Raw genomic sequence first — 25026 nt, forward strand, 5'->3', positions numbered from 1 at the left:
GAGCCGAGATCGCGCCATTGCACTCCAGCCTGGGTAACAAGAGCGAAACTCCATCTCAAATAAATAAATAAATAAATAGGATAAAGGAAACAGATCATCAAGAAGTAGAAGAAAGTGAAAAATCATTGAAGTTTGTAGAAAGTTGAGATTAAAATATTACATCTATGAAACAAGAGCAGAAGGCTACAAAAAGAGAGTGTTTAGACACCAGAACAAGTGCTTAAACACACAAGAGCTGAAATAAAAAAATCCAATAGAGGCAATGCATGGTGTCCCACACCTGTAATCTGAGCACTTTGGGAGGCCAAGGCAGGCAGATTCTTTAAAGTCAGAAGTTCAAGAACAGCCTGGCCAACATGGTGAAACCCCATCTCTACTAAACATACAAAAATTAGCCAGGCGTGATGGCACACAGCTGTAATCCCAGCAGCTACTGAGGCCCGAGAATCACTTGAACCTGGGAGGTAGAGGTTGCAGTGAGCCCAGATGACACCACTGCACTGCAGCCTGAGTGGCAGAGTGAGACCGCATCTCAAAAAAAGAAAAAAAAATACCATTGTTGAAATTAAAAATTCAATAGAATGGTTAGAAATATCACCCAGAAAGTCAAACAAAACGACAAAGAGATAGAAAATAAAAGAGAAAAGCTAAGGGAATCAGAGAACTGGTCTGAGTAACAGAAGTGCCAGAAAGAGAGACCAGTGACAACAGAAGTGGAGTAATTAAAAACAACATTAATGTAACAACATCTTCTAAAAATAAGAGACATATGTTTCCAGATTAAAGGAGCTCACTGAATGCAAAGCAAGCAAATGACAAAGGAAAAAATCTATTCACACCAAAGAGCCTGATGAAATTTTGTAACAACTGTAATGAAGACAAGATTTTAAAAGGTTTTGGGAAAAGACATTGGACACACGCACATCAACACTGTAAGCCACGATACAATGGATAAATGTCTAAGAGTGTGAGGGAAGAGCATTTCCCATGGGTGAACAGACTTCGATGCACAGTTAAACCGTCAGTCAGAAGTGAGGGTATAATAAAGACATTTTTACATGAGCGCAGTGCGAAAAGATTTACCTTTGTCTTATCTGTTTCTGCATAACAAGTCATGCCATATTATGGCGGTTTAAAAATGGACATTTATTATCTATTTTCTATGACAAAGAAATGTGAGAGTGGCTTAGCTGGCAGTGGCTTCACTGGGTGGTTTGGTTTTGGATTTGTCATGAGGGAGTGTTTTCACATTGCTGTTAAAGGCATACATGAGACTGGGTGATTTCGAAAGAAAAAGAGGTTTAATGGATTCACAGTTCCACGTGGCTGGGGAGGCCTCACAATCATGGTGGAAGGCAAAAGCCATGTCTTACACAGTGGCAGGCAAGAGAGAATGAAAGCCAAGTGAAAGGGGAAACCCCTTATAAAACAATCAGATCTGGTGAGACTTATTCACTACCACGAGAACAGTATGGGGAAAACCTCCCCCATGATTCAGTTATCTCCCATAGGGTCCCTCCCACAACACGTGGGAATTATGGGAGCCACAATTGGAGATGAGGTTTGGATGGGGACATCTGAGTCTTGACAGAGGCTAAAGAATCCACCTCCAAGCTCATTCCTGCAGTTGTTGGCTGGAGGCTCCACCTTCCCATCCTATAGGACTGCTCAAGACGGGGCTCACCACCTTTCCTTGAAAGGAGAGGGGGAAGAGAGGAGAGGGGAGGTGAGAGGAAGGGAAGGCGGGGAGGAGAGATCCTCCAAGATAAAAGGTACAGTGCTTTTTATATCCTAATCTCTGAAGTGACACACCATCATCCACCATATTCATTGATCATACAGATCAATCCTGGTGCAATGTGGGAGGGGCCGTGCAGGGTGTGAATACCAGGAGATGGGGTGTATTAGGGCTCATCTTGGAGGCTGGCTACCACATATCCTTTCTCAAGAAACTCCTGGAGGTGATGCTCCACCAAAACAAAGAAGAAAGCCAGACAGAGAAAGAGAAAGCAAACAGAAGACAAACACCGGGAAGCAAGAAAGAAATCCTCAGGGGAGGTCAGGTGCAGTTTGGGAGGCTGAGGTGGGTGGATCACCTGAGGTTGAGAGCTCGAGACCACCCTGGCCAATATGATGAGAAACCCTATCTCTACTAAAAATACAAAAAATTAGCTGGGTGTAGTGGTGCATGCCTGTAATCCCAACTACTTGGAGAATCACTTGAACCTGGGAGGCAGAGGTTGCAGTGAGCCGAAATCACGTCATTGCACTCCAGCCTGGGCAACAAGAACAAAACTCCATTTCAAAAAAAAAAAAAGAAAGAAAAAGAAATCCTCAGGGCAATGGTGAAGAGAAATTCTGAGATGAGAGCTGTGCAGTGATTTCAAGAACAATTGGTCTAGATTGAGCAGAAGGATAACGCTCTCCAGGAAGAATGCCTCCAAGCCATAAATAAAATCAATATGTTGAATAAAGTTAGAGAAGTTTTTTGACTCTGCAGAATTTAAGAATGAATCATTCATTAATAGGTACATTAAAAGGCAAGTCAAAAAACTTGTGAGGGCTGGCCATGGTGGCTTACGCCTGTAATCCCAGCATTTTGGGAGGCTGAGGCGGGCGGATCATTTGAGGTCAGGAGTTAGAGACCAGACTGGCCAACATGGTGAAACCCTGTCTCTACTGAAGATACAAAAATTAGTTGGGCTTGGTGGTGCATGCCTGTCATCCCAGCTATTCGGGAGGCTAAGGCAGGAGAATCACTTGAACCCAGGAGACAGAGGTTGCATTGACCCGAGATCATGCCACTGCATTCCAGCTTGGGTGACAGAGTGAGACTCTGTCTCAAAAAAAAAAAATAATTTTTTTTTTTTAAACAAAGAGGTAATCATTAACTTCAGGGAAAACAAAAGAGTCTACAAGAAAAAGAGACCAGCAAAGCATAGTGCTTGGGTCAGCTATAGATAATGTTTACATTGTTACAGTAATGCAAACACTGACCACTGACCTGGCAAAAAGGCTGCTGACTGATGCAGTTTGGTTGTGTCCCCACACCCAAAATCTCATCTTGAATTAGAAGCCCCATAATCCCCACAGGTGGTTGGAGGAACCTGGTGGGAAGTCACTGAATCACGGGGGCAGCTTCCCCTGTGTTATTCTCGGGACAGTGAGCGAGTTCTCATGAGATCTGATGGTTTTATAAACATCTGGCATTTCCCCTGCGGGCACTTATTCTCTCACCACGCTGTGAAAAGGTGCCTTCTGCCATGATTGTAAGTTTCCTGAGGCCTCCCCACCCATGCAGAGTGCAGTCAGTTAAACCCATTTTCTTTATGAATTACCCAGTCTCGGGTATTTCTTCACAGCAGCATGGGAATGAAGTAGCACAGTAACTGCATTGGGAGGAAAGGGAGTAGGGGGAGTTCATCGTGTAAGTGCTGAGCTGGGATCTTTCATAGGAAGCCCAAAGAGTCCGAAACAGGAAGATCAAGGAATAGATATGGAAGTGTGCCATTTAGAAAACATAGAGGGAAATTCAGTCACAGAAGAAATAAAACGAAGAATTGAAAGGTTTTGTCCTTAGGGAATATATCAGAAGTGGAGAAAAATGAAGCAGGAGTCTGCTGGTTTTTTTGTTGTTGTTTTTTAGACGGATTCTCGCTCTGTTGCCAGGCTGGCATGCAGCGGCGTGATCACCGCAACCTCTGCCTCTCAGGTTCAATCGATTCTTCTGCCTCAGTCACCCAAGTAGCTGGGACTACAGGTGCACACCACCATGCCTAGCTAATTTTTTTGTATTTGTAGTAGAGACAGGGTTTCACCATGTTGCCCAGGGTGGTCTCAATCTCCTGACCTTGTGATCCACCCACCTCGGCCTCCTAAAGTGTTGGGATTACATGCATGAACCACCGTGCCCAGCCATAGTTGGCTGTTTTTCGTCAGAAGTCTAATCCTACCATTTGGCTTGATAAAAATAAAATTTTAGCCGGGAGCAGTGGCTCACGCCTGTAATCCCAGCACTTTGGGAGGCCGAGGCAGGTGGATCACGAGGTCAAGAGATCGACACCATCCGGGTCAACAAGGTGAAACCCTGTCTCTACTAAAAATACAAAAAATTAGCTGGGCATGGTGGCGCGTGCCTGTAATCCCAGCTACTCGGGAGGCTGAGGCAGGAGAATTGTCTGAACCCAGGAGGTGGAGGTTGCGGTGAGCTGAGATCGCGCCATTGCATTCCAGCCTGGGTAACAAGAGCGAAACTCCGTCTAAAAAATAATAAATAAATAAAATAAAATTTTAAATAAAAAGACTTTACTGGTCAAACAAATCATTCAACTGCTTTGTACTAAAGATCAGCGTCTATTATACTATCTGGACCTCAAATTATAGAGTTATGTAATTTTAGAAGAAATTAACCAGGATGAGTAATTTGAGCCCACTAGGCAGTGTCTATCTACTCAGGGCTACAGAGCTACTCTCCCTCCCATCCCATTAAAGAAATGCATCTGGTCAAGCGTCATGGCTCATGCCTGTAATCCCAGCACTCTGGGAAGCTGAGGCGGGTGGACACCTGAGGTCAGGAGTTCGAGACCAGCCTGGCCAATATGGTAAAACCCTGTCTCTACTAAAAATACAAAAATTAGCCAGGCATGGTGTTTTGTGCCTATAATTCCAGCTACTTGGGAGGCTGAGGCAGGAAAATCACTTGAACCCGGGAGATGGAGTGCAGTGAGCTGAGATCACCCCACTGCTCTCCAGCCTGGGCAACAGAGCAAGACTCCATCTAAAAAAAAAAAAAGAACTGCATCAAATGTTCATGAAGTCACGGACCATTAGTTGCTTTGTGATCAACTGCCAGTTTTGTGACAAGATACTGAAACAGGAACAAAACCAGTTTCAGACATGACAACCCTTTATAGCCTCTCTCCTAAATAGAAAAGAACATGAACAAACACTGGATTTCTGAAAGGCCTGCAAAGGGCAAGAGGACATTGAAGCAACTACTGCCCTGCATGATTTCTGAACACTGGCAAAGGGTTTCAGGCCTGGGGTAGGCTTCTGAGTTCCCTTGCTCTGAGAAGACACAGTCTAAAGTTGGGATTGCATAGGCCAGGCACAGATGCTCACACCTGTAACCCCAGAATTTGGGGAGGCCGAGGTGGGAGGATTACCTGAGGCCAGGAGTTGGAGACCTGGGCAACATGGTGAAACTCCGTCTCTACTAAAATACAAAAAATTAGCTGGGTGTGGTGGCAGGTGCCTATAATTGCAGCTACTTGGGAGGCTGAGGCTGGAGAATTGCTTGAAGCTGGGAGGTGGAGGTTGCAGTGAGCTGAGATGGTGCCATTGCACTCCAGCCTGGGCGACAAGAATGAGACTGCATCTCAAAAAAAAATTGTTTAAATTCTGTTTAAATGGGCTTATGATTGAAGGAGCACTAAAGTGAGCTCTTTTGCAGGATCACACTGTGAGGCCAGGCGTCATCTCCCCAGTCCCCTGCTCTGTCAGGTCATGTTAGCATCCTACGACGTCCTTACCCATCTCTACTGGGAGTAGGACACCTCCTAAGCCTTGAACCTAATTATTCAACAGAGTCCAGGGCTCCAGCAGGCTAGAAACAAAGGCTACAATTGTCATGCTTTGCAACCCCAAGTCAAAGGATCTTGCCAGGGAGAAAGATCGAGTGTCTGAAGTGGTACAGAGAAATTAGGTTTTAGTAGCATGCACAGGGACAATCTGTCAGATCTGGCTGCTCGAGAGTGAGGTGGGAGGGGGGAGAGGGGGAGGGAGGGAGGAGGAGGAGGAGCAGCCGTTTTTGGGCTGTGAGGGGGAGAGGAGACACATGAATGACTCTGGGTGGGAGGGGGCCTCCCACTCCCCCTCACCAGGCCGGCCATCTGCTCTGGGGCCTCAGGCAGGTGGGTACCATGAAGCTTGAGGACTGGCAGCCCAACCAGCAAGCAAAGCCAACAAGCTGGCTCCCCTGCAAGGGAGCAAGAAGAAGCCACCAGGGAACTCTTACTTTTGGAAAGAGGCCAGGTCTTATCACGCAGGCCTCACCTGGCTGAACCTCCTGGCCCTGCGACTGAAACCCGTTCAGATGCCCATGGGCTCCAAGGAGTCACCTTCTGTGTCAAAGAGGAAAACCCACCCTTTCCGCCTTGCAGAAACTTTTGTAGCACTCAGCAAAAGCATCATTTGCAGCTTTGGCATGCAGCCTCCAAACTCTCAATGCCACACACCCCCCGCCCCCACCATAGGTTTCAAGGCCGTTTTCCAAATCCATTTGTCTTTACGGAATCCACTCCCTTTGCAGAATTCACATCTGCCCTTAATGACCTCTCACCTGGGTCTCTAGCAATCTTATGCCTGCTCTTCCCAAGAAAGGCACCCTGATCTCAGACAGAGGAGATTATCTTTGCCGAAGAGAGGAAAGCCCCCGTGAGAAGGGGAGACAGAAAACGCCAGAATCTGGGTTCCAAGGCCCTGCCATCATCCTGATTCTAACAGGACAGCATCACATCCCCTGTCTGGCAGGAGGATGGGGAGGAAAGTGAAAAGAGAAAGACCTTGGGGTGGATGTCTGGGCCCCATCCTCCAGGGCCTGGTGCGGAGCTCACAGCGGCCGCCCCAGGAGGTGAGTTCTGAGCGCTCACCCCACCCTGGGGCCAGCTAAGGAACTGCAACCTCTTTGGAAACTTAATTGAAATGTATCAGCAGCAGTGGCAGGATTCACTACTGGTGTTTGCTTCTTCTGGGGGGTAGAGGCCCTTCGGCCACAGAAATTCCTGACTGAGAGAGAGACAGAGAGAAACAGGCTCTGTGATAAGATGAGAGGCCGCTCAGCATGAAGACCCAGCCACCCCCAACCCCTGACAACGCTGGGCCAACATCTTCACTCGGAAATCCTCTCCTGTGGGTCTGTGCCTCCCCAAAGCCCTATTAAATTTTAAATATTCTGTGGCCCGTTAGGGAGGAGCTACCGCTTGGGTCACGAACACGAGGAGAAGAGCATTGAGGAGAATTTCCAGAGCAAGGAGGGGCTCTCTGTGCAGATAGGACAGGGTAGGAGCCTCACCCAGGTACCCGGCTGCTGGCAACACACAGGAACACAGACCCCAAGAGGAAAAAGGCCAGTATGGTCAACTCTGGCCATAATTAAACTGGATTCTGACCTTTGTTGATCTAATTACAATGAAGAACCTAATTACTGGTTCTGGCCCATTTGGCCTTTACAAGCTCCATTCTACAGGAGACAGTACATCCTGCCAAAGGGAAGCGGGGTGAGGTGTCTACCCGGCTATCTCACTAGGAGAAGAGAGGGAATTGAAGGGGATTTTCCTTATGAGAGAGAAAACTCTGGTTCCATCTGTTCATGGAACAGACACTCCCAGGCCTCACGGCTGCACAAACCCTGCTCAGAGTGCCCTCTGCCCAGGGAACAGGGTTCCCAGGCTGATGGAGTGCAGCATGAGTCCACAGCCTCCTCCCTGGAGGAGGAGAGCTCCTGAGCTGCTTGTGGCCTAACCCGGGACAGTCTCTCCCCCTCCTGATCTAAAGTTCCTTCACATCCGAAACGAGAGAGTTTAACTCTCAGTGGTTGTCAGCTCTAGCTCACATGGAAATCAGCTACGGCAGCTTGAAAATGATCTGGGCCCCATGCCAAAAATGAAATGAGAATCACTGAGGGTGCAGCCAGGGCACCCTTGGTTTTCAAACTCCCAGGGATTCTCCCGAGTAGCAGCCTTGTCTGGAAGCCTGACACAGGTGATGTCAGAGGGGCGTTCTGCTGCTGTGAGTCTATAAATCTCCCCAGCAGCAGCTCCTCTTTTAGGGAAGAGGCCGCTCTTCTGAATAGGCTAATCAGGCAATTCGGCCTTTGGTGGTGGGTGGTAGCGGGGAGTCACACACACACCAGGAGAGCACCAGGTACTTCTTGTCACTTGGGTCATTATGGAACGGAGAGGAAAAGGGTTCTTCTAGGAGGCCTGGATGATTGTCAGAGCCTCAGAGAACCTGGAAACAATCCAGAAGTCAGCCACAAAGACTTTCTGAGGATGGGAGAGTAACTGCCTGAAGAAGGGCTTGAAACAATTGTGGACCGGGCGCAGTGGCTCATACCTGTAATCCCAGCACTTCAGAGGTTCGAAGCTTGGGGTCGGTGGGGGATCACATCAGCCCACAAGTTCAAGTCCATCCTGGGCAACAGAGTGAGACCCTATCTCTACAAAAAAAAAAAAAAATTTAATTCGGCAGGCATGCTAGTGTGTGCCTGTGGCCCTAGCTACTCCGGAGGCTGAGATGGGAGGATCGCTTGAGTACAGGAGCTCAAAGCTGCAATGAGTGGTGATCGTGCCACTGAACTTCAGCCTAGGCAACAGAATGAGATACTGTCTCAGCAACAACAAACAACTGCAGCTATTCATCAGGGGAGGGGAGTGTCTCTCTTCTATTGTAATAAACCTCTAAGAATGATTAAGGAGGGTGGGAGCCCGATTCGCCAATGATTGTTGCTCTGTATAATTATGCTCAGGATTTGGTAGTTAAACTGTCATTGCTAGTTGTGTGGCCTGGGGCAGGGTCCTTAACCTCTCTGTGCCTTACTTGCTTCACTCACAAAAGGGGGGATTCATAATGCTGAGGGTGCTTCATAGGATTACAAGCGAGGATTAAATGAGTTAATAGAAAGCATCTAGCACAGTGCTTGGCACACAATAAGCACAGAATATGTAGTGGAAATTACTCAGGGAATTACTCTAGGGAAAATTACTCATAGGGAATCCATGGCTAAGTAAGTTGGGAAACACTGGGTTAAAGATCAACTGGGGGTCCGCATGTTCTCATTCGTAAGTGGGAGTTGAACAATGAGAACACATGGACACAGGGAGGAACATCACACACCATGGCCTGCCAGGGGTCAGGGGCTAGGGGAGGGATAACATAAGGAGAAACGTCTAATGGGGTGATGGATGCAGCAAACCACCATGGCACATGTATACCGATGTAACAAACCTGTGCTTTCTGCACATGTATCCCAGTATAATAATTAAAAAAAAATTAAAATCAACAGGTGTCTTTACTGAAAGGTTTCTAGAAATGCCAATGTTACTAATGATAAAGGCATATGCCACAAAGGTTGAGAGAATTAAGGAGATAAAAAAGTGTGTGAAACACTCAGTGTGCCCTGCACATAGTGGATATTATAACAAGCATGTGAGGCTGGGCACGGTGGCTCCCACCTGTGATCCCAGCACTTTGGGAGGCTGATGCTAGCAGATCGCTTGAGCTCAGGAGTTCAAGACCAGCCTGGGCAACGTGGCAAAACCCCATCTCTATACAAAATACAAAAATTAGCCGGCATAGTCCCAGCGACTTGGGAGGCTGAAATGGGAGAATGGCTTGAGCCTGGGAGGTCGGGGTTGCAGCTAGCCAAAATCACACCACTGCATTCCAGCCTGGGAGACACAGTGAGACCGTGTCTCAAAATACATATATGTGTGTGTGTGTGTGTGTGTGTGTGTGTATCTGCAGGACACAGGGTGAATGCCCAGCTGTGCAGCATTCCCCAGAGTTGCCTGTGCTCTTTTTCTTTCTCTTTTCTGGAGACAGAGTCACACTCTATTGCCCAGGCTGGAGTGCAGTTGTGTGATCTCGGCACACTGCAACCTCCGCCTCCCAGGTTCAAGCAATTCTCGTGCCTCAGCCACCTGAATAGTTGGAATTACAGGTCACACCACCATGCCTGGCTAATTGTTGTATTTTTAGTAGAGATGGGGTCTCACCATGTTGGTCAAGCTGGTCTCAAACTCCTGGGCTCAAGGGATCCACCTGCCTTGACCTCCCAAAGTACTGGGATTACAGGCGTGAGGCACCACACCCAGCCGATTTTTCTACAGAGCGTCTTGCTCTGAGAATTAGTGATCCAGGAAACACACTCTGGAAAAAGTCACAGCAGGAGACAGCCTCAAGTTTTGCAACTCTGTCACCATGGCACCGAAAAAGAGGAGTTGGATCAGATAAGAGCAGCGGGGAGGTGGTTATTAGGAAGAATGTACTGCCAGAGAAGAGCTGGGACAGACAGTGGAGAAGCTGGGGACTCCTCTCCTCCAGCTCATACCCTGTGCAGGAAGGGGCATGAGTCCGGGATTCAGAAGAGCTGATTCGACTCTTGACTTTATCACTCCCTTGCTGGGTGGCCTTGGGCTTCCCTTGCTGGATGGCCTTGGGCAAGTCACCTGTCCTCTCTAAGCCTGGTATCTTTACTTGGATAATGATGGGACGTAGGCTAGAAACCTGAGACTGTCTAAGGATCCCTTCCGGCTCCAGGATTTTATGTCTATATGCATTTCTGCCAAAATGGGAGAGAGAAGGAAAAAAAGGAATCATATCTAGATCACAGTGTCTTCTAACCACGATTTCTGATCCTAGACTTGTTTGGGGGTGGTTTCCAAAGAGTTTCTAATGCCTACTCACCCACTTGGCCAGTGTATTCCCTGAGGGTTGAGGCTGCTAATAGAGAAAAATGGTGACATACCATGCCAGACTTATAGCTGTTGGGGGTGGGGGAGAGAGAGGAAGAAAGATCCTCACTTGAATTCCCGTGTTTTTGAAAGACTATTATATTGATTATGTCAAATGCCCCCCCTTTTCTTCTGAAACAGGGTCTTGTTCTATCACCCAGGCGGGAGTATAGTGGCATGATCTGAGCTCACTGCAACCTCCACCTCTCAAGCTCATGAGATTTTCCCATCTCAGCCCCTCAACTAGCCAGAACTACAGGTGTGCACCACCATGCTTGGCTAATTTTTTAATTTTTTTGTAGAGATGAGTTATCACTATATTGCCCAGGATGGTCTCAAACTCCTGGGCTCAAGTGATCCGTCTTCCTCAGCCTCCCAAAATGCTGGGATTACCTGCATGAGCTACTGTGCCCAGCCCTCAATTTTTAAACAGCGATAGGATGACTATATTCCATATTCTCCAAACTACACATCAGGACCCATGGTATCAGAAAGGCTTTTCCATGCTGACATTTCCATTTTAGTAAAATGTGGATGGTTTGTGGGGTACAAGGGTAAGAACAGCTAAAAACAGGAGTGTCCCAGGAAGTCAAGGTACTATGATCACCATGCTGAGTATCTTCTCCCCTGCCCCGCCTCCTCCACTCCCAGAAATCTCACATCCTCCACGGTAGGAGCACTGACCTTATCTCATCAATAGAGATGACAAACCTCACCCTGGCATTCCCAAAAAGATGATAAAAACCACATTGGATGCTCGCATTGGTATCTAACACTCCCAAACACATCCAATCCTCCCCCCAGGGCTCTCTTGCTTTCCTCCAGGCTTAATTGCAATACTTACTTTCACTAAATTGATTGCAGAGTAAATTTCTCCCATTTAATTTATTAAGTCATTCAGAGACATAATGACCTATTTGGGAGTTGTGTCTTCCCTGTGGAGTTCTTAGACTAAACTTCTCTTGGCAAGAGTGAACCAGGCCGCCCCTCCCCATGGAAAGGGCTGGACACTGGCCTGGCCCTTTGTCCTGTTCCTTTTCTTAATTTCCTGTCACCTATTGTCTCTCTAATAACTGCTGACAGAGGGAAGGGTGCCATTTAATTGCTTTAAAGATATCAAACAAGCCAGTTGGAAGGTTATCTCTGCCCCAACCCCTCTATTTTTCTCGCTCAAGGTTTTGCTCCTTAGTTACTAATCAAGCTGCAGAGGAAGAAGAGGCAGCCCCTTGTGCATTACAGCTCAGACTTCATTCAGCAGATGGAGGGGAAAGTCAAAATAGCCTGGGGGAGTCCAAGGCGGAATAGGAACTTGAGGTTGGCCTCTGAGTGCAGGCGGCAGCCCAAGCAGCTCTTTGGAGGCCTTCAAAAATGGGGAGGGGAGAGGGGAGGAGGCATACATTATTTGGACAAAATCAACAGTCATCCTAGATGACACATTTCTGCTGTCAAGGTCAATGTTGTTCAGAGCCCACTCAGCCAGCTGCCGTAAGACAGGTGTGCCTAATGTGGGTGGATCAGTACTTTCTCCAGGCTGGGCCTGCCCTATCTGATAAGGAGGGGAAGAATTGACATAGCAAGTGCATGGAGGGGGATGTTGCTTTATTTGCTCATCCACATTAAAGACCATACAGGGTGGTTCATGGTGGTGGCTCACTCCTGTAATCCCAGGATATTGGGATTATTCAGCCTATTCAGGAGTCCGAGGCGGGCAGATCACTTTAGGTCAGGAGTTCAAGACCAGCCTGGCCAAGATGGTGCCACCCCATCTCTACCAAAATAATAAAAATTAGCCAGTCATGGTGGCACCTGCCTATAGTCCCAGCTACTCAGGAGGCTGAGGCAGGAGAATCTCTTTAACCCTGGAGGCAGAGGTTGCAGTGAGCCGAGATCATACCATTGCACTCCAGCCTAGGCAACAAGAGCGAAACTCCATCTCAAATAAATAAATAAATAATATAAATAGAGAGGCCAGGCACGGTGGCTCTGACCTGTAATCCCAGCACTTTAGAAGCCTGAGGCAGGTGGATCACCTGAGGTCAGGAGTTCGAGACCAGCCTGGCCAGCATGGCAAAACCCTGTCTCTACTAAAAATATAAACATTAACCAGGTGTAGTGGTGGGCACCTGTAATCCCAGCTACTCCGTAGGCTGTGGCAGGAGAATCGCTTGAACCTGGGAGGCAGAGGTTGCAGTGTGCTGAGATTAAACCATTGCACTCCAGCATGGACAACAAGAGCAAAACTCTATCTCAAAAAAAAAAAAAAAAAAAAAAAAAAAAGAAAGGAAAGAGGAAGAAAGGAAGAAAAGAAAAATAAAAAATGAACAGGACTTCTTTAAACATGACATACTTAGTTATGGGTCTCCACCCCACACAGAAAAACTCCCTGGACATCAATGACTTCATCCGCTCTGACTGGTAGATAGTCCGCATTCCCCAACACCCTGGCTCTTCACCTCAAAAGGGTTAGCTTTCCACCACTCCAGCAAAGACCCTCAGGACACATGAGACATACTCCCAGCTGAGCATCTACCCCGAGATAAGCAGCTGCTCGGGCCGCTGGGCCATCCTTGCCCTGCTCCCTTCTGTGGTGCCCACACTGAGCCCTGCAGCGCTGGTAGAAGGTGGTCTTTGGCTCATCTGCAGAGCGGGTTTGAGGCTACATGCAGTAAGCATGAAGAAGTTCTCCTCTGGGACAGGGCCCTGCGGTAGAGTCAGCATCCTCCCGGGCAGCTGCTCCCCCAAGCCTATTAGCCCCCTCTTTCAGCTTTGAGTACTTCCGATTTGTTACCTTGTGGGTGACGTTGTGCACACAGGGGCATGTGCTGCAGGCGAAGCGGCAGCAGTGCTGTCCCTCCTCTATGATCAGCCCATTCCCACAGCCAGGGTAGAACAGCAGCAGCATCTCAGACTCTGCTGGCTCCAGTTATTTAGTTATTTATTTGTTTATTTTAATGAAACATGAACTTGCTGGATGCGGTGGCTCATGTTTGTAATCCCAGCACTTTGGGAGGCAGAGGCGGGCGGATCACAAGGTCAGGAGTTCGAGACCAGTCCGGCCAACATAGTGAAACCATGTCTCTACAAAAAATACAGAAAATTAGCCATATGTGGTGGTGTGTGCCTGTAGTCTCAGCTACTCTGGAGGCTGAGGCAGGAAACTTGCATAAACCTGGGAGATGGAGGTTGCAGTGAGCCGGGATCTTGCCATTGTACTCCAGCCTGGGTGACAGTGTGAGACTCTGTCTCAAAAAAAAAGAAAGATAAGAAAGAAAGAAGAAAAGAAAGAAAGGAAAGAATGAAGGAAGGAAGGAAAGAAAGAGAGAGAGAAAGAAAGAAAGAACCAACATAAATTTGGTATTAACCATTTGAGAACTTTTAAAAGATAACATGGTAAACAGGAAAGGAATTTGAGGGCAGAGTGGGAACTTCCTAGCTCTTCCTTCTTTTCCTGGAAACCAGTCAGGTTACTGGTTTTAAACTGGAGGTGTCAACAGGCATTGTAGCAACTGTGTGACCAGAGGATGTGAGGTCCCCTGAGCACAATTCCACGATGCCCTCCTGATACTACGATTACCTCTCTGCTTCTCCTTCTTCCCACTAGCGGTGAGCAGAGACACAGCCTCTTCTAGTGAGCTACAACCCCAGCCCTTCTACCTTGCATGCACATGTCTAAAAGAGATGCTGGCTCCCAGATTGACTGCTGGACCTAAGGCAATTGTAACTCAATTTCTATCTCGCCCTGAACTCCAGGATGCCAAGATTTAAGACCTATCATGACCAACGTCTCAGAAAGAGACGGAAGCCCATGATCCCCCTTTTACAGTGGGTACCCCAAGATACAGTTTGGCCCAGGGAGAAGAGAGCAGCTGGCTGCTGCTGTACCCGGTGGTTCCTTTCCCATGTCACACTCATCTGTCTCTAGAGCTCATCCCACCTGCTACACAGCTTCTGGACTTTTACTTTTCCCTGGTGAATTGGAAATCAAATAATTGGATGGGCAGATCAAGGCAGCTCAGCTCACAGAGAAAGCTAGTCAGGCTTTGCTTTCTGTTTTCCCATCCTCTAAAACTGTACTGAGGATGGTGTGTGTGTGTGTGTGTGTGTGTGTGTGTGTGTACATGTGCTTGGAGGAGGCTGAAGAAGGGGAGGCTGCAGCATTATGACTTATTAACCTATTGGAAAAGAGGCTGAATCACCACAGTCAAAAATAAATGCTGCAATTCCATGTACATAACTCCCACTTCTTGCTCGTTTCCCTTTGCTCCCTCACAGCCTGTAGGAGGGACTACATAGTGCTGGGTCAGACCCGCAGGTGCTCACAGACGTGGGTTCAGCAAGGGAACCACCTGTATGGCCACTGCACCTCCGAGCTGTGGGATGCAGGGACAGCTGGGACCAGTCGGCCTCCACTGAGCCTCCGATGGCTCCTAGGACTGAATCTTGGGCTCCAGGTGCGGGCTTACACGCCCTGCGCTCATTGGGAACTGCACGGAGAAGCGCTGTCCCCTGAGCCCTTTTTCTCCCTACCCTTTGCCTCGCCCTGCGCCCTGCGCCCTGCGCCCTGCGCCCGGGGCTGGCCCACGGTAAACACAGCTTTGCTAACTTGTTTGGCTAAGAAAATCACCGAGGTCCCCGGTGTAAGTCTGGGTCACCCCGGCAGCCACTCTAGCTGCCTGGAATATGCTGGGTGGAAGGAAACCGATTCTGTGAAATCAGAGGGAAAATAGCGCTTGTCCTTGCCATGAGTCCTGGGGAGACCGAAAACGCTTAACCTTTCACGCCCCCGCATGCGGGTCCCCTCTCTCTCCGTTCCCCGGCTGCCTGTAAGCTCTGCCCGAGACCACGCGCAGGATTTTCAGCCAGTATCACCCCTGTCCTTCTACAGGTCCAGGGAGGAGGGCGGGGGGCGGGAGGAGGCGGAGCGAAGCCGCTGTGACGTGACGGGAGGGGGGCGTGGGGAAATGTGCCGAGGGGCCCGGGCTGGCTGGGCCAGTCCAAGCGACGCAGCCACCCATGCGCTCGTGCTCGCAAGGCCACCCGCGCCCAGAACCCTAGTCCGCGGTTTGGAGCCGGGTGTCTGCGGATAAGGAGAGCTCTCTCCCGGCTAGGGGCTAGCGGGAGCCGGCTCAAGAGGATCGAGGAGCCGGGAACCCCAAACGTCGGGCGCCAGGCGCCAGGCGCTAGCCAAGCTGCTGCGCGCCCGGGCGCCCAGCTGGCTGGGGACAGTCGCTGGGTGCCGGAGACCGGAGCTAGCGGATTGCAGCGGAAAAGCCAAGGCGAGGTGAGTGTGCGTGTGTGTGTGCGTGTGTGTGTGTGTGTTAGAGATGGAGGGAGCGGGAAGCGCACCTGGGCACCTGTGTGCATCTGCGTTGATGGCGGAGTGCCCATCCGAGCGCCTGAGCGCGGGTCCTGGAGAATCACAAGGGCGTGATTCTCCGCCCTGGTGCTTTTTGGGGTGATTATAGCAGGAATGAACGACAGCGGGTGCCCCTGCCCAAGTAGGGGGCTCTGAGTAGAGTGTGCTGGAACGGACGTGTCCTCGCAGCCTCATGCCCGTGTGCGTGGCGCATGCCCTTTAGCCAGAGACCTCAGGTGCTAGCTGCGACGGGGGACAACTTCTCTCAGCCCCCTGCAAAAGAGACCCTGCGCGAGGGGAGCGAGGCCGTCAGGGGATGTATCGGGTGCCAGCCTGGGGCTCCTGCGGGAGCGCACCCGAGATCTGAGCCTGCCAGAGGCAGGCGGCGGGCGCTGAGCGGAGAAAAGAGGGGATTTTTTCCTGTTCTTCCCCCCCGGCCAGATCGTTCCCAGACGCTGAACGATCTAGGATCCGCCCCTGTCCCCCACCTCGGGACAGAAAAAACAGTTTGCCAAGGTTTGGAGAGACCAAACCTCTGCATATCCCGTGCCGAAAGCCGCTGGCCAAGTCCCCAAGCGACTGTCGTCCGCTCCCCGAAGTCTCTGTCCTCAGCTCCCCGCCACACACCCGGTACTCCCTGCTCTGCGTTTAGAGACCGGGAGTGCTGGCGCTACAATCTCCACTCTTCCCTTGTCTTTCTGGAAATGGCACGGAGTTCTTCGGGAAACCCTTACTCTGAGGATCAGCGAGTTGGATGGCAAGGAGGAGGACTTTCTGTGCCAGCCGGGAGCACCAACTCCGCAGTCCTGACATTCACTTCTCCATCTCCCAACCCCGTAGGCCAGCACCGCCCTGGCTTTTCCCCCGGCGCTCACTCGCTGCGAAGACCCACAGGGGCTTTTGTCATTGTGCCAGTGGGAGCTCTTGCTCCAGCCCCGGAGAGACCCAGCCGGGTTGTGCCGGCCCCCAGGGAGGCGGGGGTGGGAACTGAATGCGGGAAAGATGATGGGGAGAGGAGACACTGATCCTGAGTGGGATTTAGGACCTCCCCTGATGCCTGGTCCCCATCCCAATACTCATTTCTTGGGCTGGTACCCACAGCCCCCATGTAAAAAAGGGGTGGAAGGTGGGGTGTGTGAGATTATTCTCACCCTCCTCTCCACAGAGCCTGGACTTGGTTCAGAGGAAACCAACGCCTAGCCATTTCCAGCATCTAACAATTCTTGAGCTGGAAAAACAAAGAATGCAGAAAACCAAACTTCCTTGTCCATTTAATTTAACCACAATTCAACAAGCATTGGCTGCCTGGCATTGGAATATTCGTTCTCTGGAACAAAAACGAAACAGAAGTCTCTGGAAGACATTAGGCAGCTGACTTCCTTGTTAAATAAGACTCCCCATGATTGAAGCTCATTTCTTGCTTAGAGGAGCCTTCCCACTCTCAACCGGCTCCCCAGCCTCCCACCTCCACCACCTTCACCAAGACTCTGAACCCTGTCTGTTGCTACCATTAAGCGATTCTGTCCTGTTGAGTGAAACTCCAGTTGAGATGACTGAGTTAAGGCTGGAAGGCAACACTCAACCCTCCCTCATACTCCCTGCACCATCATCCTTCCTAGCCCAAGAGCTCTTAGACAGGGCCTCTCCCAGCCCTGGGGGCTTCCGTGTTACCCAGACATTGGAGTGTGACCATTTGTGTTACATAAATGGGCTCCTGGAAATCCCTGTGATTAATGTACACTCTAATTGCAGGCAGCTTGAATAGGATTCTGGCTCAGTAGAATTAAACTGACAAGATGGTTAGAAATGATTGTGATGATCGTGAAACTACCCAAATTAATCCAGGGATACTAACCACAGTTTCTGTACAGCGTCTGCTTTAATTGCTGCACGTTTATGCTTTTTTAACTGATACAGACATGAAATTCTAGGTCCCCAAAAACTTCACAAAATGTTCAGACACAAAGCCCAGACAGATCTCACTTCACAGACAGTTGTGTGGTAGGGAAGTGAGCACGAAAGGCACAAGCAATGCACCTGGCAGTTCAGAATGAATCAGAGGCAACGGTGAGCAAGGATCCTCAAATGCTTGTTGCCGGCTAAGTCTCCTTTAACTCATCTGCAGTCTTTCCAAGGATTAAGAAGCAATCTTCCATCCACAGCCAGGCACCAGGAAAAGTACCTAGCTCAGGGGAAATGTGTCAGCCAAGTGATTATTCCCTCTCTGCTGAACACACCACCCTTTGGACAGCTCACCTCTTTCCAGATTGACCTTTTTGCTGTCCTCCTGCTTTACTTTCCATACACCCAAGACCCAGCTCAAATATTTCTCTTTGGAAGCCTCCTCTAAATCCCCCAGGAAAGGAAGGCATCCTTAAATCCTTCATTTATCTCTCATGCAATTCCCACCCGATTTGAGTTGGCTTCCTTGCCTGTCTCCCCTTTTAAATTATCACCTTCTAGAGGGCACTAGCCGTGTTTGTTCATCCCTGCATCCCTGCTGTCAGCACAGAGAAGCCTCCTCCTCGTTCCCCATGATACTTTTTGAATGGCTGTATGTCATTCACTTAATTATGGGATGCGCTATTGTTTTAGATCTTAAGCCAAGCCAGTAGTGTTTCAATTATTTCTCTCAGTAAGGAAGTAACACAGGAGTCAGTTGCTTTAAACCAAAGCCCAGATATCAGCCGTTCAGTCTCTAGACCACTGAGGAGCAGAGGGGATGCCTTGAAATGTGCAAAAGATGGGGCCAGGTGGCCTGTGTTCACACCCCAGATCCACCAATTATGCACAAGAGAATGGGAGTGAACTCCTTAAACTCTCTAAGCCTCAGTTTACACATCTCTAAAATGGGCGTAATTATCCCTACCACCTAGGACAATCCGGAAGATCAAGTGAATAGTGGGTGTGAATGAACTATACCAGTGCTGGAAGCCTTCTGCTTACTTCTGTGTTTGAGCTTGTGTCCCACACCTGCTTCCCGTTTTTGTCCTTAATTAGAAAATGGCAGACAAATTCTCTGGGGTGTTCAGCACTTGGGAGCAGCGTCCCCTTAGGGACTTTGGGCAAGAGTCCTTGAGGAAGTCGAGCATTGGGTGGTATTGGAAAACAAAAATAGAAGAAAAACAAAAAATAAACCGAAGCTTACATTTCAAAAATGAAACAAACCAGACTTTTATCTTTAATACCGAAGACTATAAATTGGTTCATCACATAGGAAGATTTCAGTAAATCAGAGATAATGAGATGACAGAGGAAAACGTGGGGGGAAACAACATGTACGAGGTTCCCATTTCGAGCCCAACGCAATGCTAGGCATTTTCACATACATTCCATCATTTAACCTTCATGATACCCCCATGTGAACAAATAAGAGTCAGAACCATTAAGGACCAGACATGCTGTCACATGGGCTCAACAGAGGAACCCGGGATTGTTCTACCTCTAGAGTCTGGGTTTTTTCCACTATGGTGTTTTCAGAATGGAAAGACTCCAAGGCGGTTAGCAAGTCAGCATAGATTTCCTGGTAGGGAAGAGGCCAGGAATGTCAGTGTCAGATCCTTCTGAGGTCAGGGGCTGAACTTCTTTCTCCAAGCTCTGCGTTTCTGCAGTTTAGATCAGTCAACTTCTTAGGGGTCAAAGTATGTGCTTTTGAAGCCACAGCCCTCCCCCACATGTGCGTCAGCAGATGATGGCTCGACCCAAACTCTTCCCTACTATTGGAAAAACAACTCGAAAAAGTCTGCACACTGATGAGGAGTGCTAGAGCCTAATATTGATACAGAAAGATAATCCGTATTTCAATTTAAGAGTGTGTCTGAGAGGGTAAACCAGAAATGTGTAAATTTGGTGAAAGTTTAAATAGATCATGACTGACGGGCCAATTTTCCTTTTCTCCTTCCAGATGTCACACTGGATCCTTGGCCTCCAGGGTCCATTAAGGTGAGAACAAGATCTCCGGGCTGGCTGGAACTAGCATAACACTGAAAAAGCAGCCACAGACATGGCAGATGAGCCGCTCAATGGAAGCCACACATGGCTATCCATTCCATTTGACCTCAATGGCTCTGTGGGGTCAGCCAACACCTCAAACCAGACAGAGCCATACTATGACCTGACAAGCAATGCAGTCCTCACATTCATCTATTTTGTGGTCTGTATCATCGGGTTGTGTGGTAACACACTTGTCATTTACGTCATCCTCCGCTATGCCAAGATGAAGACCATCACCAACATTTACATCCTCAACCTGGCCATTGCAGATGAGCTCTTCATGTTGGGTCTGCCTTTCTTGGCTATGCAGGTGGCTCTGGTCCACTGGCCCTTTGGCAAGGCCATCTGCCGGGTGGTCATGACTGTGGATGGCATCAATCAGTTCACCAGCATCTTCTGCTTGACAGTCATGAGCATTGACCGATACCTGGCTGTGGTCCACCCCATCAAGTCGGCCAAGTGGAGGAGACCCCGGACGGCCAAGATGATCACCATGGCTGTGTGGGGAGTCTCTCTGCTGGTCATCTTGCCCATCATGATATATGCTGGGCTCCGGAGCAACCAGTGGGGGAGAAGCAGCTGCACCATCAACTGGCCAGGTGAATCTGGGGCTTGGTACACAGGGTTCATCATCTACACGTTCATCCTGGGGTTCCTGGTACCCCTCACCATCATTTGTCTTTGCTATCTGTTCATTATCATCAAGGTGAAGTCCTCTGGTATCCGAGTGGGCTCTTCCAAGAGAAAGAAGTCTGAGAAGAAGGTCACCCGAATGGTGTCCATCGTGGTGGCTGTCTTCATCTTCTGCTGGCTTCCCTTCTACATATTCAATGTTTCTTCTGTCTCCATGGCCATCAGTCCCACCCCAGCTCTTAAAGGCATGTTTGACTTTGTGGTGGTCCTCACCTACGCTAACAGCTGTGCCAACCCTATCCTATATGCCTTCTTGTCTGACAACTTCAAGAAGAGCTTCCAGAATGTCCTCTGCTTGGTCAAGGTGAGCGGCACAGATGACGGGGAGCGGAGTGACAGTAAGCAGGACAAATCCCGGCTGAATGAGACCACGGAGACCCAGAGGACCCTCCTTAACGGAGACCTCCAAACCAGTATCTGAACTGCTTGGGGGGTGGGAAAAACCAAGCCGCGCTCTGCCTGCTGGCAATGGTCTCCCTACCCGCACCCACTTACTTCCTCCCACCCCTCACACCTGGCTTTTAGAATAGAGGATTGCTCAGCACGAGTCCAATTCAGAGAACAGTGTTTGAGTCGGCTTGTCTGATTGAATGATAATGTGCTAAATTGATTACCTCCCCCTTAAAGCAAACACTGAAATACAGGTAGACAATACAAAGTCTGGAGAAAAGGGATCGTGCCTGAGTATGATCTTTAGAAACGAAAATAGGCCGGGTGTGGTGGCTCACACCTGTAGTCCCAACGCTTTGGGAGGCCGAGGCTGGTGGATCACAAGGTCGAGATCCAGACCATCCTGGCCGACATGATAAAACCCTGTCTCTACTAAAAATATAAAAAAATTAGCTGGGCATGGTGGCGTGCGCCTGTAGTCCCAGCTACTCGGGAGGCTGAGGCAGGAGAGTCACTTGAACTCGGGAAGCGGAAGTTGCAGTGAGATGAGATCGAACCAATGCACTCCAGTCTGGTGACAAAGCGAGACTCCATCTCAAAAAACAAAACAAAAACGAAACAAAAAAAAAAAAAAGGAAAAAAAAAGCATCTGTGTGTTTGTGCATTTAAAACTCAATATGTAATCTTGTGTTCTTATATTTATACTTGCATATTCCTATTTATTCTCTGTATAGGCGTTATCTACGTTCTTGTGTTCACATATACAAGTAGTAAATTCAAATGTGCATAGTGTACATGGACTTTTGGCACAATACAGAGCCCGCAGAAATGGACTTACCATGAAGCCAATAAAGTTTCAACTTCAGGGAGCTCTCTTGCACGGGCCTTTCCAAGGCCCAGGAGGGACCTGGGCAGTATGTTCACCTGGTCATCTGTTTTTGTAAATAATTATGGAATTAAGATATTTTTGTATTGCTTTTCTTAAAAAGCATCTTTGTATAAGCTTCTAGCATCACAAAACGTCCAGCCTCTGCCCCTGGGTGTTTGCTTCATTAATTTCAGGCAGGTTAGGTCAATGTAAGAAGGGAAAGGGGGCAGATATTTGAAGACCCAAAACATAAATGTATGTGTTTCCACCTCTCAGATATAATCAGAGAATTATTCATTTGCCCAAAAGGACTTAAGTGGTAGTGGTCATCCATCATTGTATTTATCAGGACAGAACCAACTTTGTTATTATAAGATTGCAAAATCTTTTCAAATTGCTTTAGTTTTTCTTAGGAAGCCATGAGTGGGGGGAAATCACTAACATGAAAGGCAAAATATGGAGTATGATTCCTGTGGGGAAATAATTTTATTCTCTCCACCGTGAAAATAAGTGAATAAGAGTGAAGCAAAATTACACCTTTATGAGAAACCGTAAAATTGTTTTTTATTTTTCAGGCCAGACATAGCTTCCTAATGAAAGAAAATGGAAATGTAATTCAATGACTCCTCAAAAGGGATTTTTGAGGACTTCATACAAAACTGGGCATTAAGAAAACCACAAATGCATGACCAGGTGCAGTGGCTTATGCCTGTAATTCTAGCACGTTGAGAGGCCAAGGCAGGTGGATCACCTAGAGTCAGGAGTTCAAGACCAGCCTGGCCAACATGGTGAAACCCCATCTCTACAAATAATATAAAAATTAGCCGAGTGTGGTGGTCCATGCCTGTAATCCCAGCTACTCGGGAGGCTGAGACAGGAGAATTGCTTGAACCTAGGAGGTAGAGGTTGCAATAAGCTGAGACTGTGCCACTGCACTCCAGCCTGGGTAGCAAGAGCAAAACTCAGTCTCAAAAAAAAAAAAAAAAAAAAAAAAGAGAGCGAGAGAACCACAATGCATGCTAAAGACCAGAGGAGCCAGGCACGGTGGCTCACGCCTGTAATCCCAGCAGTACTTTGGGAGGCCGAGGCAGGTGGATCACGAGGTCAAGAGATCGAGACCATCCTGGTCAACATGGTGAAACCCTGTCTCTACTAAAAATACAAAAAAAATTAGCTGGGCATGGTGGTGTGTGCCTGTAATCCCAGCTACTCAGGAGGCTGAGGCAGGAGAATTGTCTGAACCCAGGAGGCGGAGGTTGCGGTGAGCCGAGATCGCACCATTGCACTCCAGCCTGGGTAACAAGAGCGAAACTCCGTCTCAAAAAAAAAAAAAAGACCAGAGGAGACTGTTCATAAAACAAAAGCACTCTCACCTGCCAATGAATATGTAGCGTATGGGGGCGGCGGGGGGGGGCAGGGTGTGAGGGTTTGTGGGGCCCCACCACTTGGAAATACTGCTGTGCCACCTTCCCCACTGACTGTATACACAGTAAGTGTCTTATCTTTAATGTCATGGACTCTCTGAGCTGCTCCTCAAGAATTATTGTAAATAGGCACTTCACACCATAAAGTGGGATTTTTTTGTCCCCCAAACTGACACGTACAAGCGATAAGAAAAGAGACAATATCCATTTCATTGACTGATCAGTTTCCAGAGTATGAAGGAATACGCACTGGGTGCCTGCAAGGATGTCATCGTCTCTGGGTTTTATCTGAGAGCATCACTCAGCATCTCACACATAGATTTCACCATATTTTTAAATGAGCTTTCCTCTTCGGGCTTTCTAAGCAAGTGCTGTTTGCCCGTCGGAATGACTAACTGCTCCACCTGTGGGTGTCCTTCCTAATGTGCTACTTTTGTTCTGTATAATTCACACCACCTCATTCCCAAAAGTACTTCCTGTGGCTAAGAAAAATATGTTCAATAAGATTTAGGATAGACAAATCTGTATAAAAATAAAAAGTGGTACAGTTATAAAACAAGACTGTAGAGAAAGTTGTTGCAAAAATTGCATGCAGTAAAATCCCGCACCATTAGTAAAAGTAAGGTCAGCTGCAAGTTCAGTGCAGGGCTTCCTAGCAGCCATGTTTAGCAAAGTGTGACTGTTTTTTGTTTTTTGAGATGGACTCTTGCTCTGTCACCCAGGCTGGCGTGCAGTGGCATGATCTCAGATCACTGCAACCTCTGCTTCCTGGGTTCAAGTGATTTTCCTGTCTCAGTCTCACTAGTAGCTGGGATTACAGGCACGCGCCACCATACTTGGCTAATTTTTTTATTTTTAGTAGAGATAGGGTTTCACCGTTGGTCTGGCTGATCTTGAACTCCTGACCTGTTTGTGTGTGTGTGTGTGTGTGTGTGTGTGTGTGTGTGTTTAAATAAAAACAAGCAAAGATTTGGAAGAAAATGCTTTAGGCCTAACTTTACAATTATTATAACATGAGATGTTCCAGGGTCCTTGAATAAATGCTAAGTTTGACTTAGGGAAATGATTCCAAGGGACCAAGAATTGGTAGAAATAATTTCAAGGCAGAGAAGACCAATTCTACAGGCCAGGTTTGGTGGCTCATGCCTATAATCCCAGCATTTTGGGAGGCCAAGGCGGGTGGTTTTCTTAATGTTCAGTTTTGTATGATCACTTGAGGTCAGGAGTTCAAGACCAGCCTGGCCAACATGGTGAAACCCCATCTCTACTAAAAATACAAAAACTTAGTCTGGCGTGGTGGTGGTAGGCATTGCAATACCAGTTACTCGGGAGGCTGAAGCAGGAGAATGGCTTGAACCTGGGAGGTGGAGGTTGCAGTGAGCTGAGATTGTGCCATTGCACTCCAGCCTAGGCAACAAGAGGGAAACTTTGTCTTAAAAAAAAAAAAAGACTGGCCGGGCGCGGTGGCTCAAGCCTGTAATCCCAACACTTTGGGAGGCCGAGGTGGGTGGATCACGAGGTCCAGACCATCCTGGTCAACATGGTGAAACCCCATCTCTACTAAAAATACAAAAAAAATTAGCTGGGCATGGTGGCGCGTGCCTGTAATCCCAGCTACTCAGGAGGCTGAGGCAGGAGAATTGCCTGAACCCAGGAGGCGGAGGTTGCGGTGAGCCGAGATTGCTCCATTGCACTCCAGCCTGGGTAGCAAGAGCGAAACTCCGTCTAAAAAAAAAAAAACAAAAAAACTAATTCTAGAATATTCATGACCCTGTGACCAGAGAAACT

General features: G+C 48.3%; 1 protein-coding gene and 1 pseudogene across 1 annotated transcript; one reads left to right on the top strand and one right to left on the bottom strand.

Annotated features, from left to right (window-relative positions):
* Nucleotides 1-4800: 4800 nt before the first annotated feature.
* Nucleotides 4801-13416, bottom strand: LOC100413068 (DNA-directed RNA polymerase III subunit RPC10 pseudogene; annotated as a pseudogene).
* A 2089-nt stretch (nt 13417-15505) lies between these two features.
* On the top strand, nt 15506-21934 carry SSTR2 (somatostatin receptor 2). The gene is made up of 2 exons (XM_002748688.6): nt 15506-15795; nt 19775-21934. The coding sequence occupies exon 2, from the start codon at nt 19874-19876 to the stop codon at nt 20975-20977; it is 1104 nt and encodes a 367-aa protein (XP_002748734.2). The 5' UTR covers nt 15506-15795; nt 19775-19873; the 3' UTR covers nt 20978-21934.
* The last annotated feature ends 3092 nt before the right edge of the window (nt 21935-25026 follow it).

Source organism: Callithrix jacchus, chromosome 5, assembly GCF_049354715.1.
Source record: "Callithrix jacchus isolate 240 chromosome 5, calJac240_pri, whole genome shotgun sequence".
Classification (NCBI taxonomy): Eukaryota; Metazoa; Chordata; class Mammalia; order Primates; family Cebidae; genus Callithrix; species Callithrix jacchus.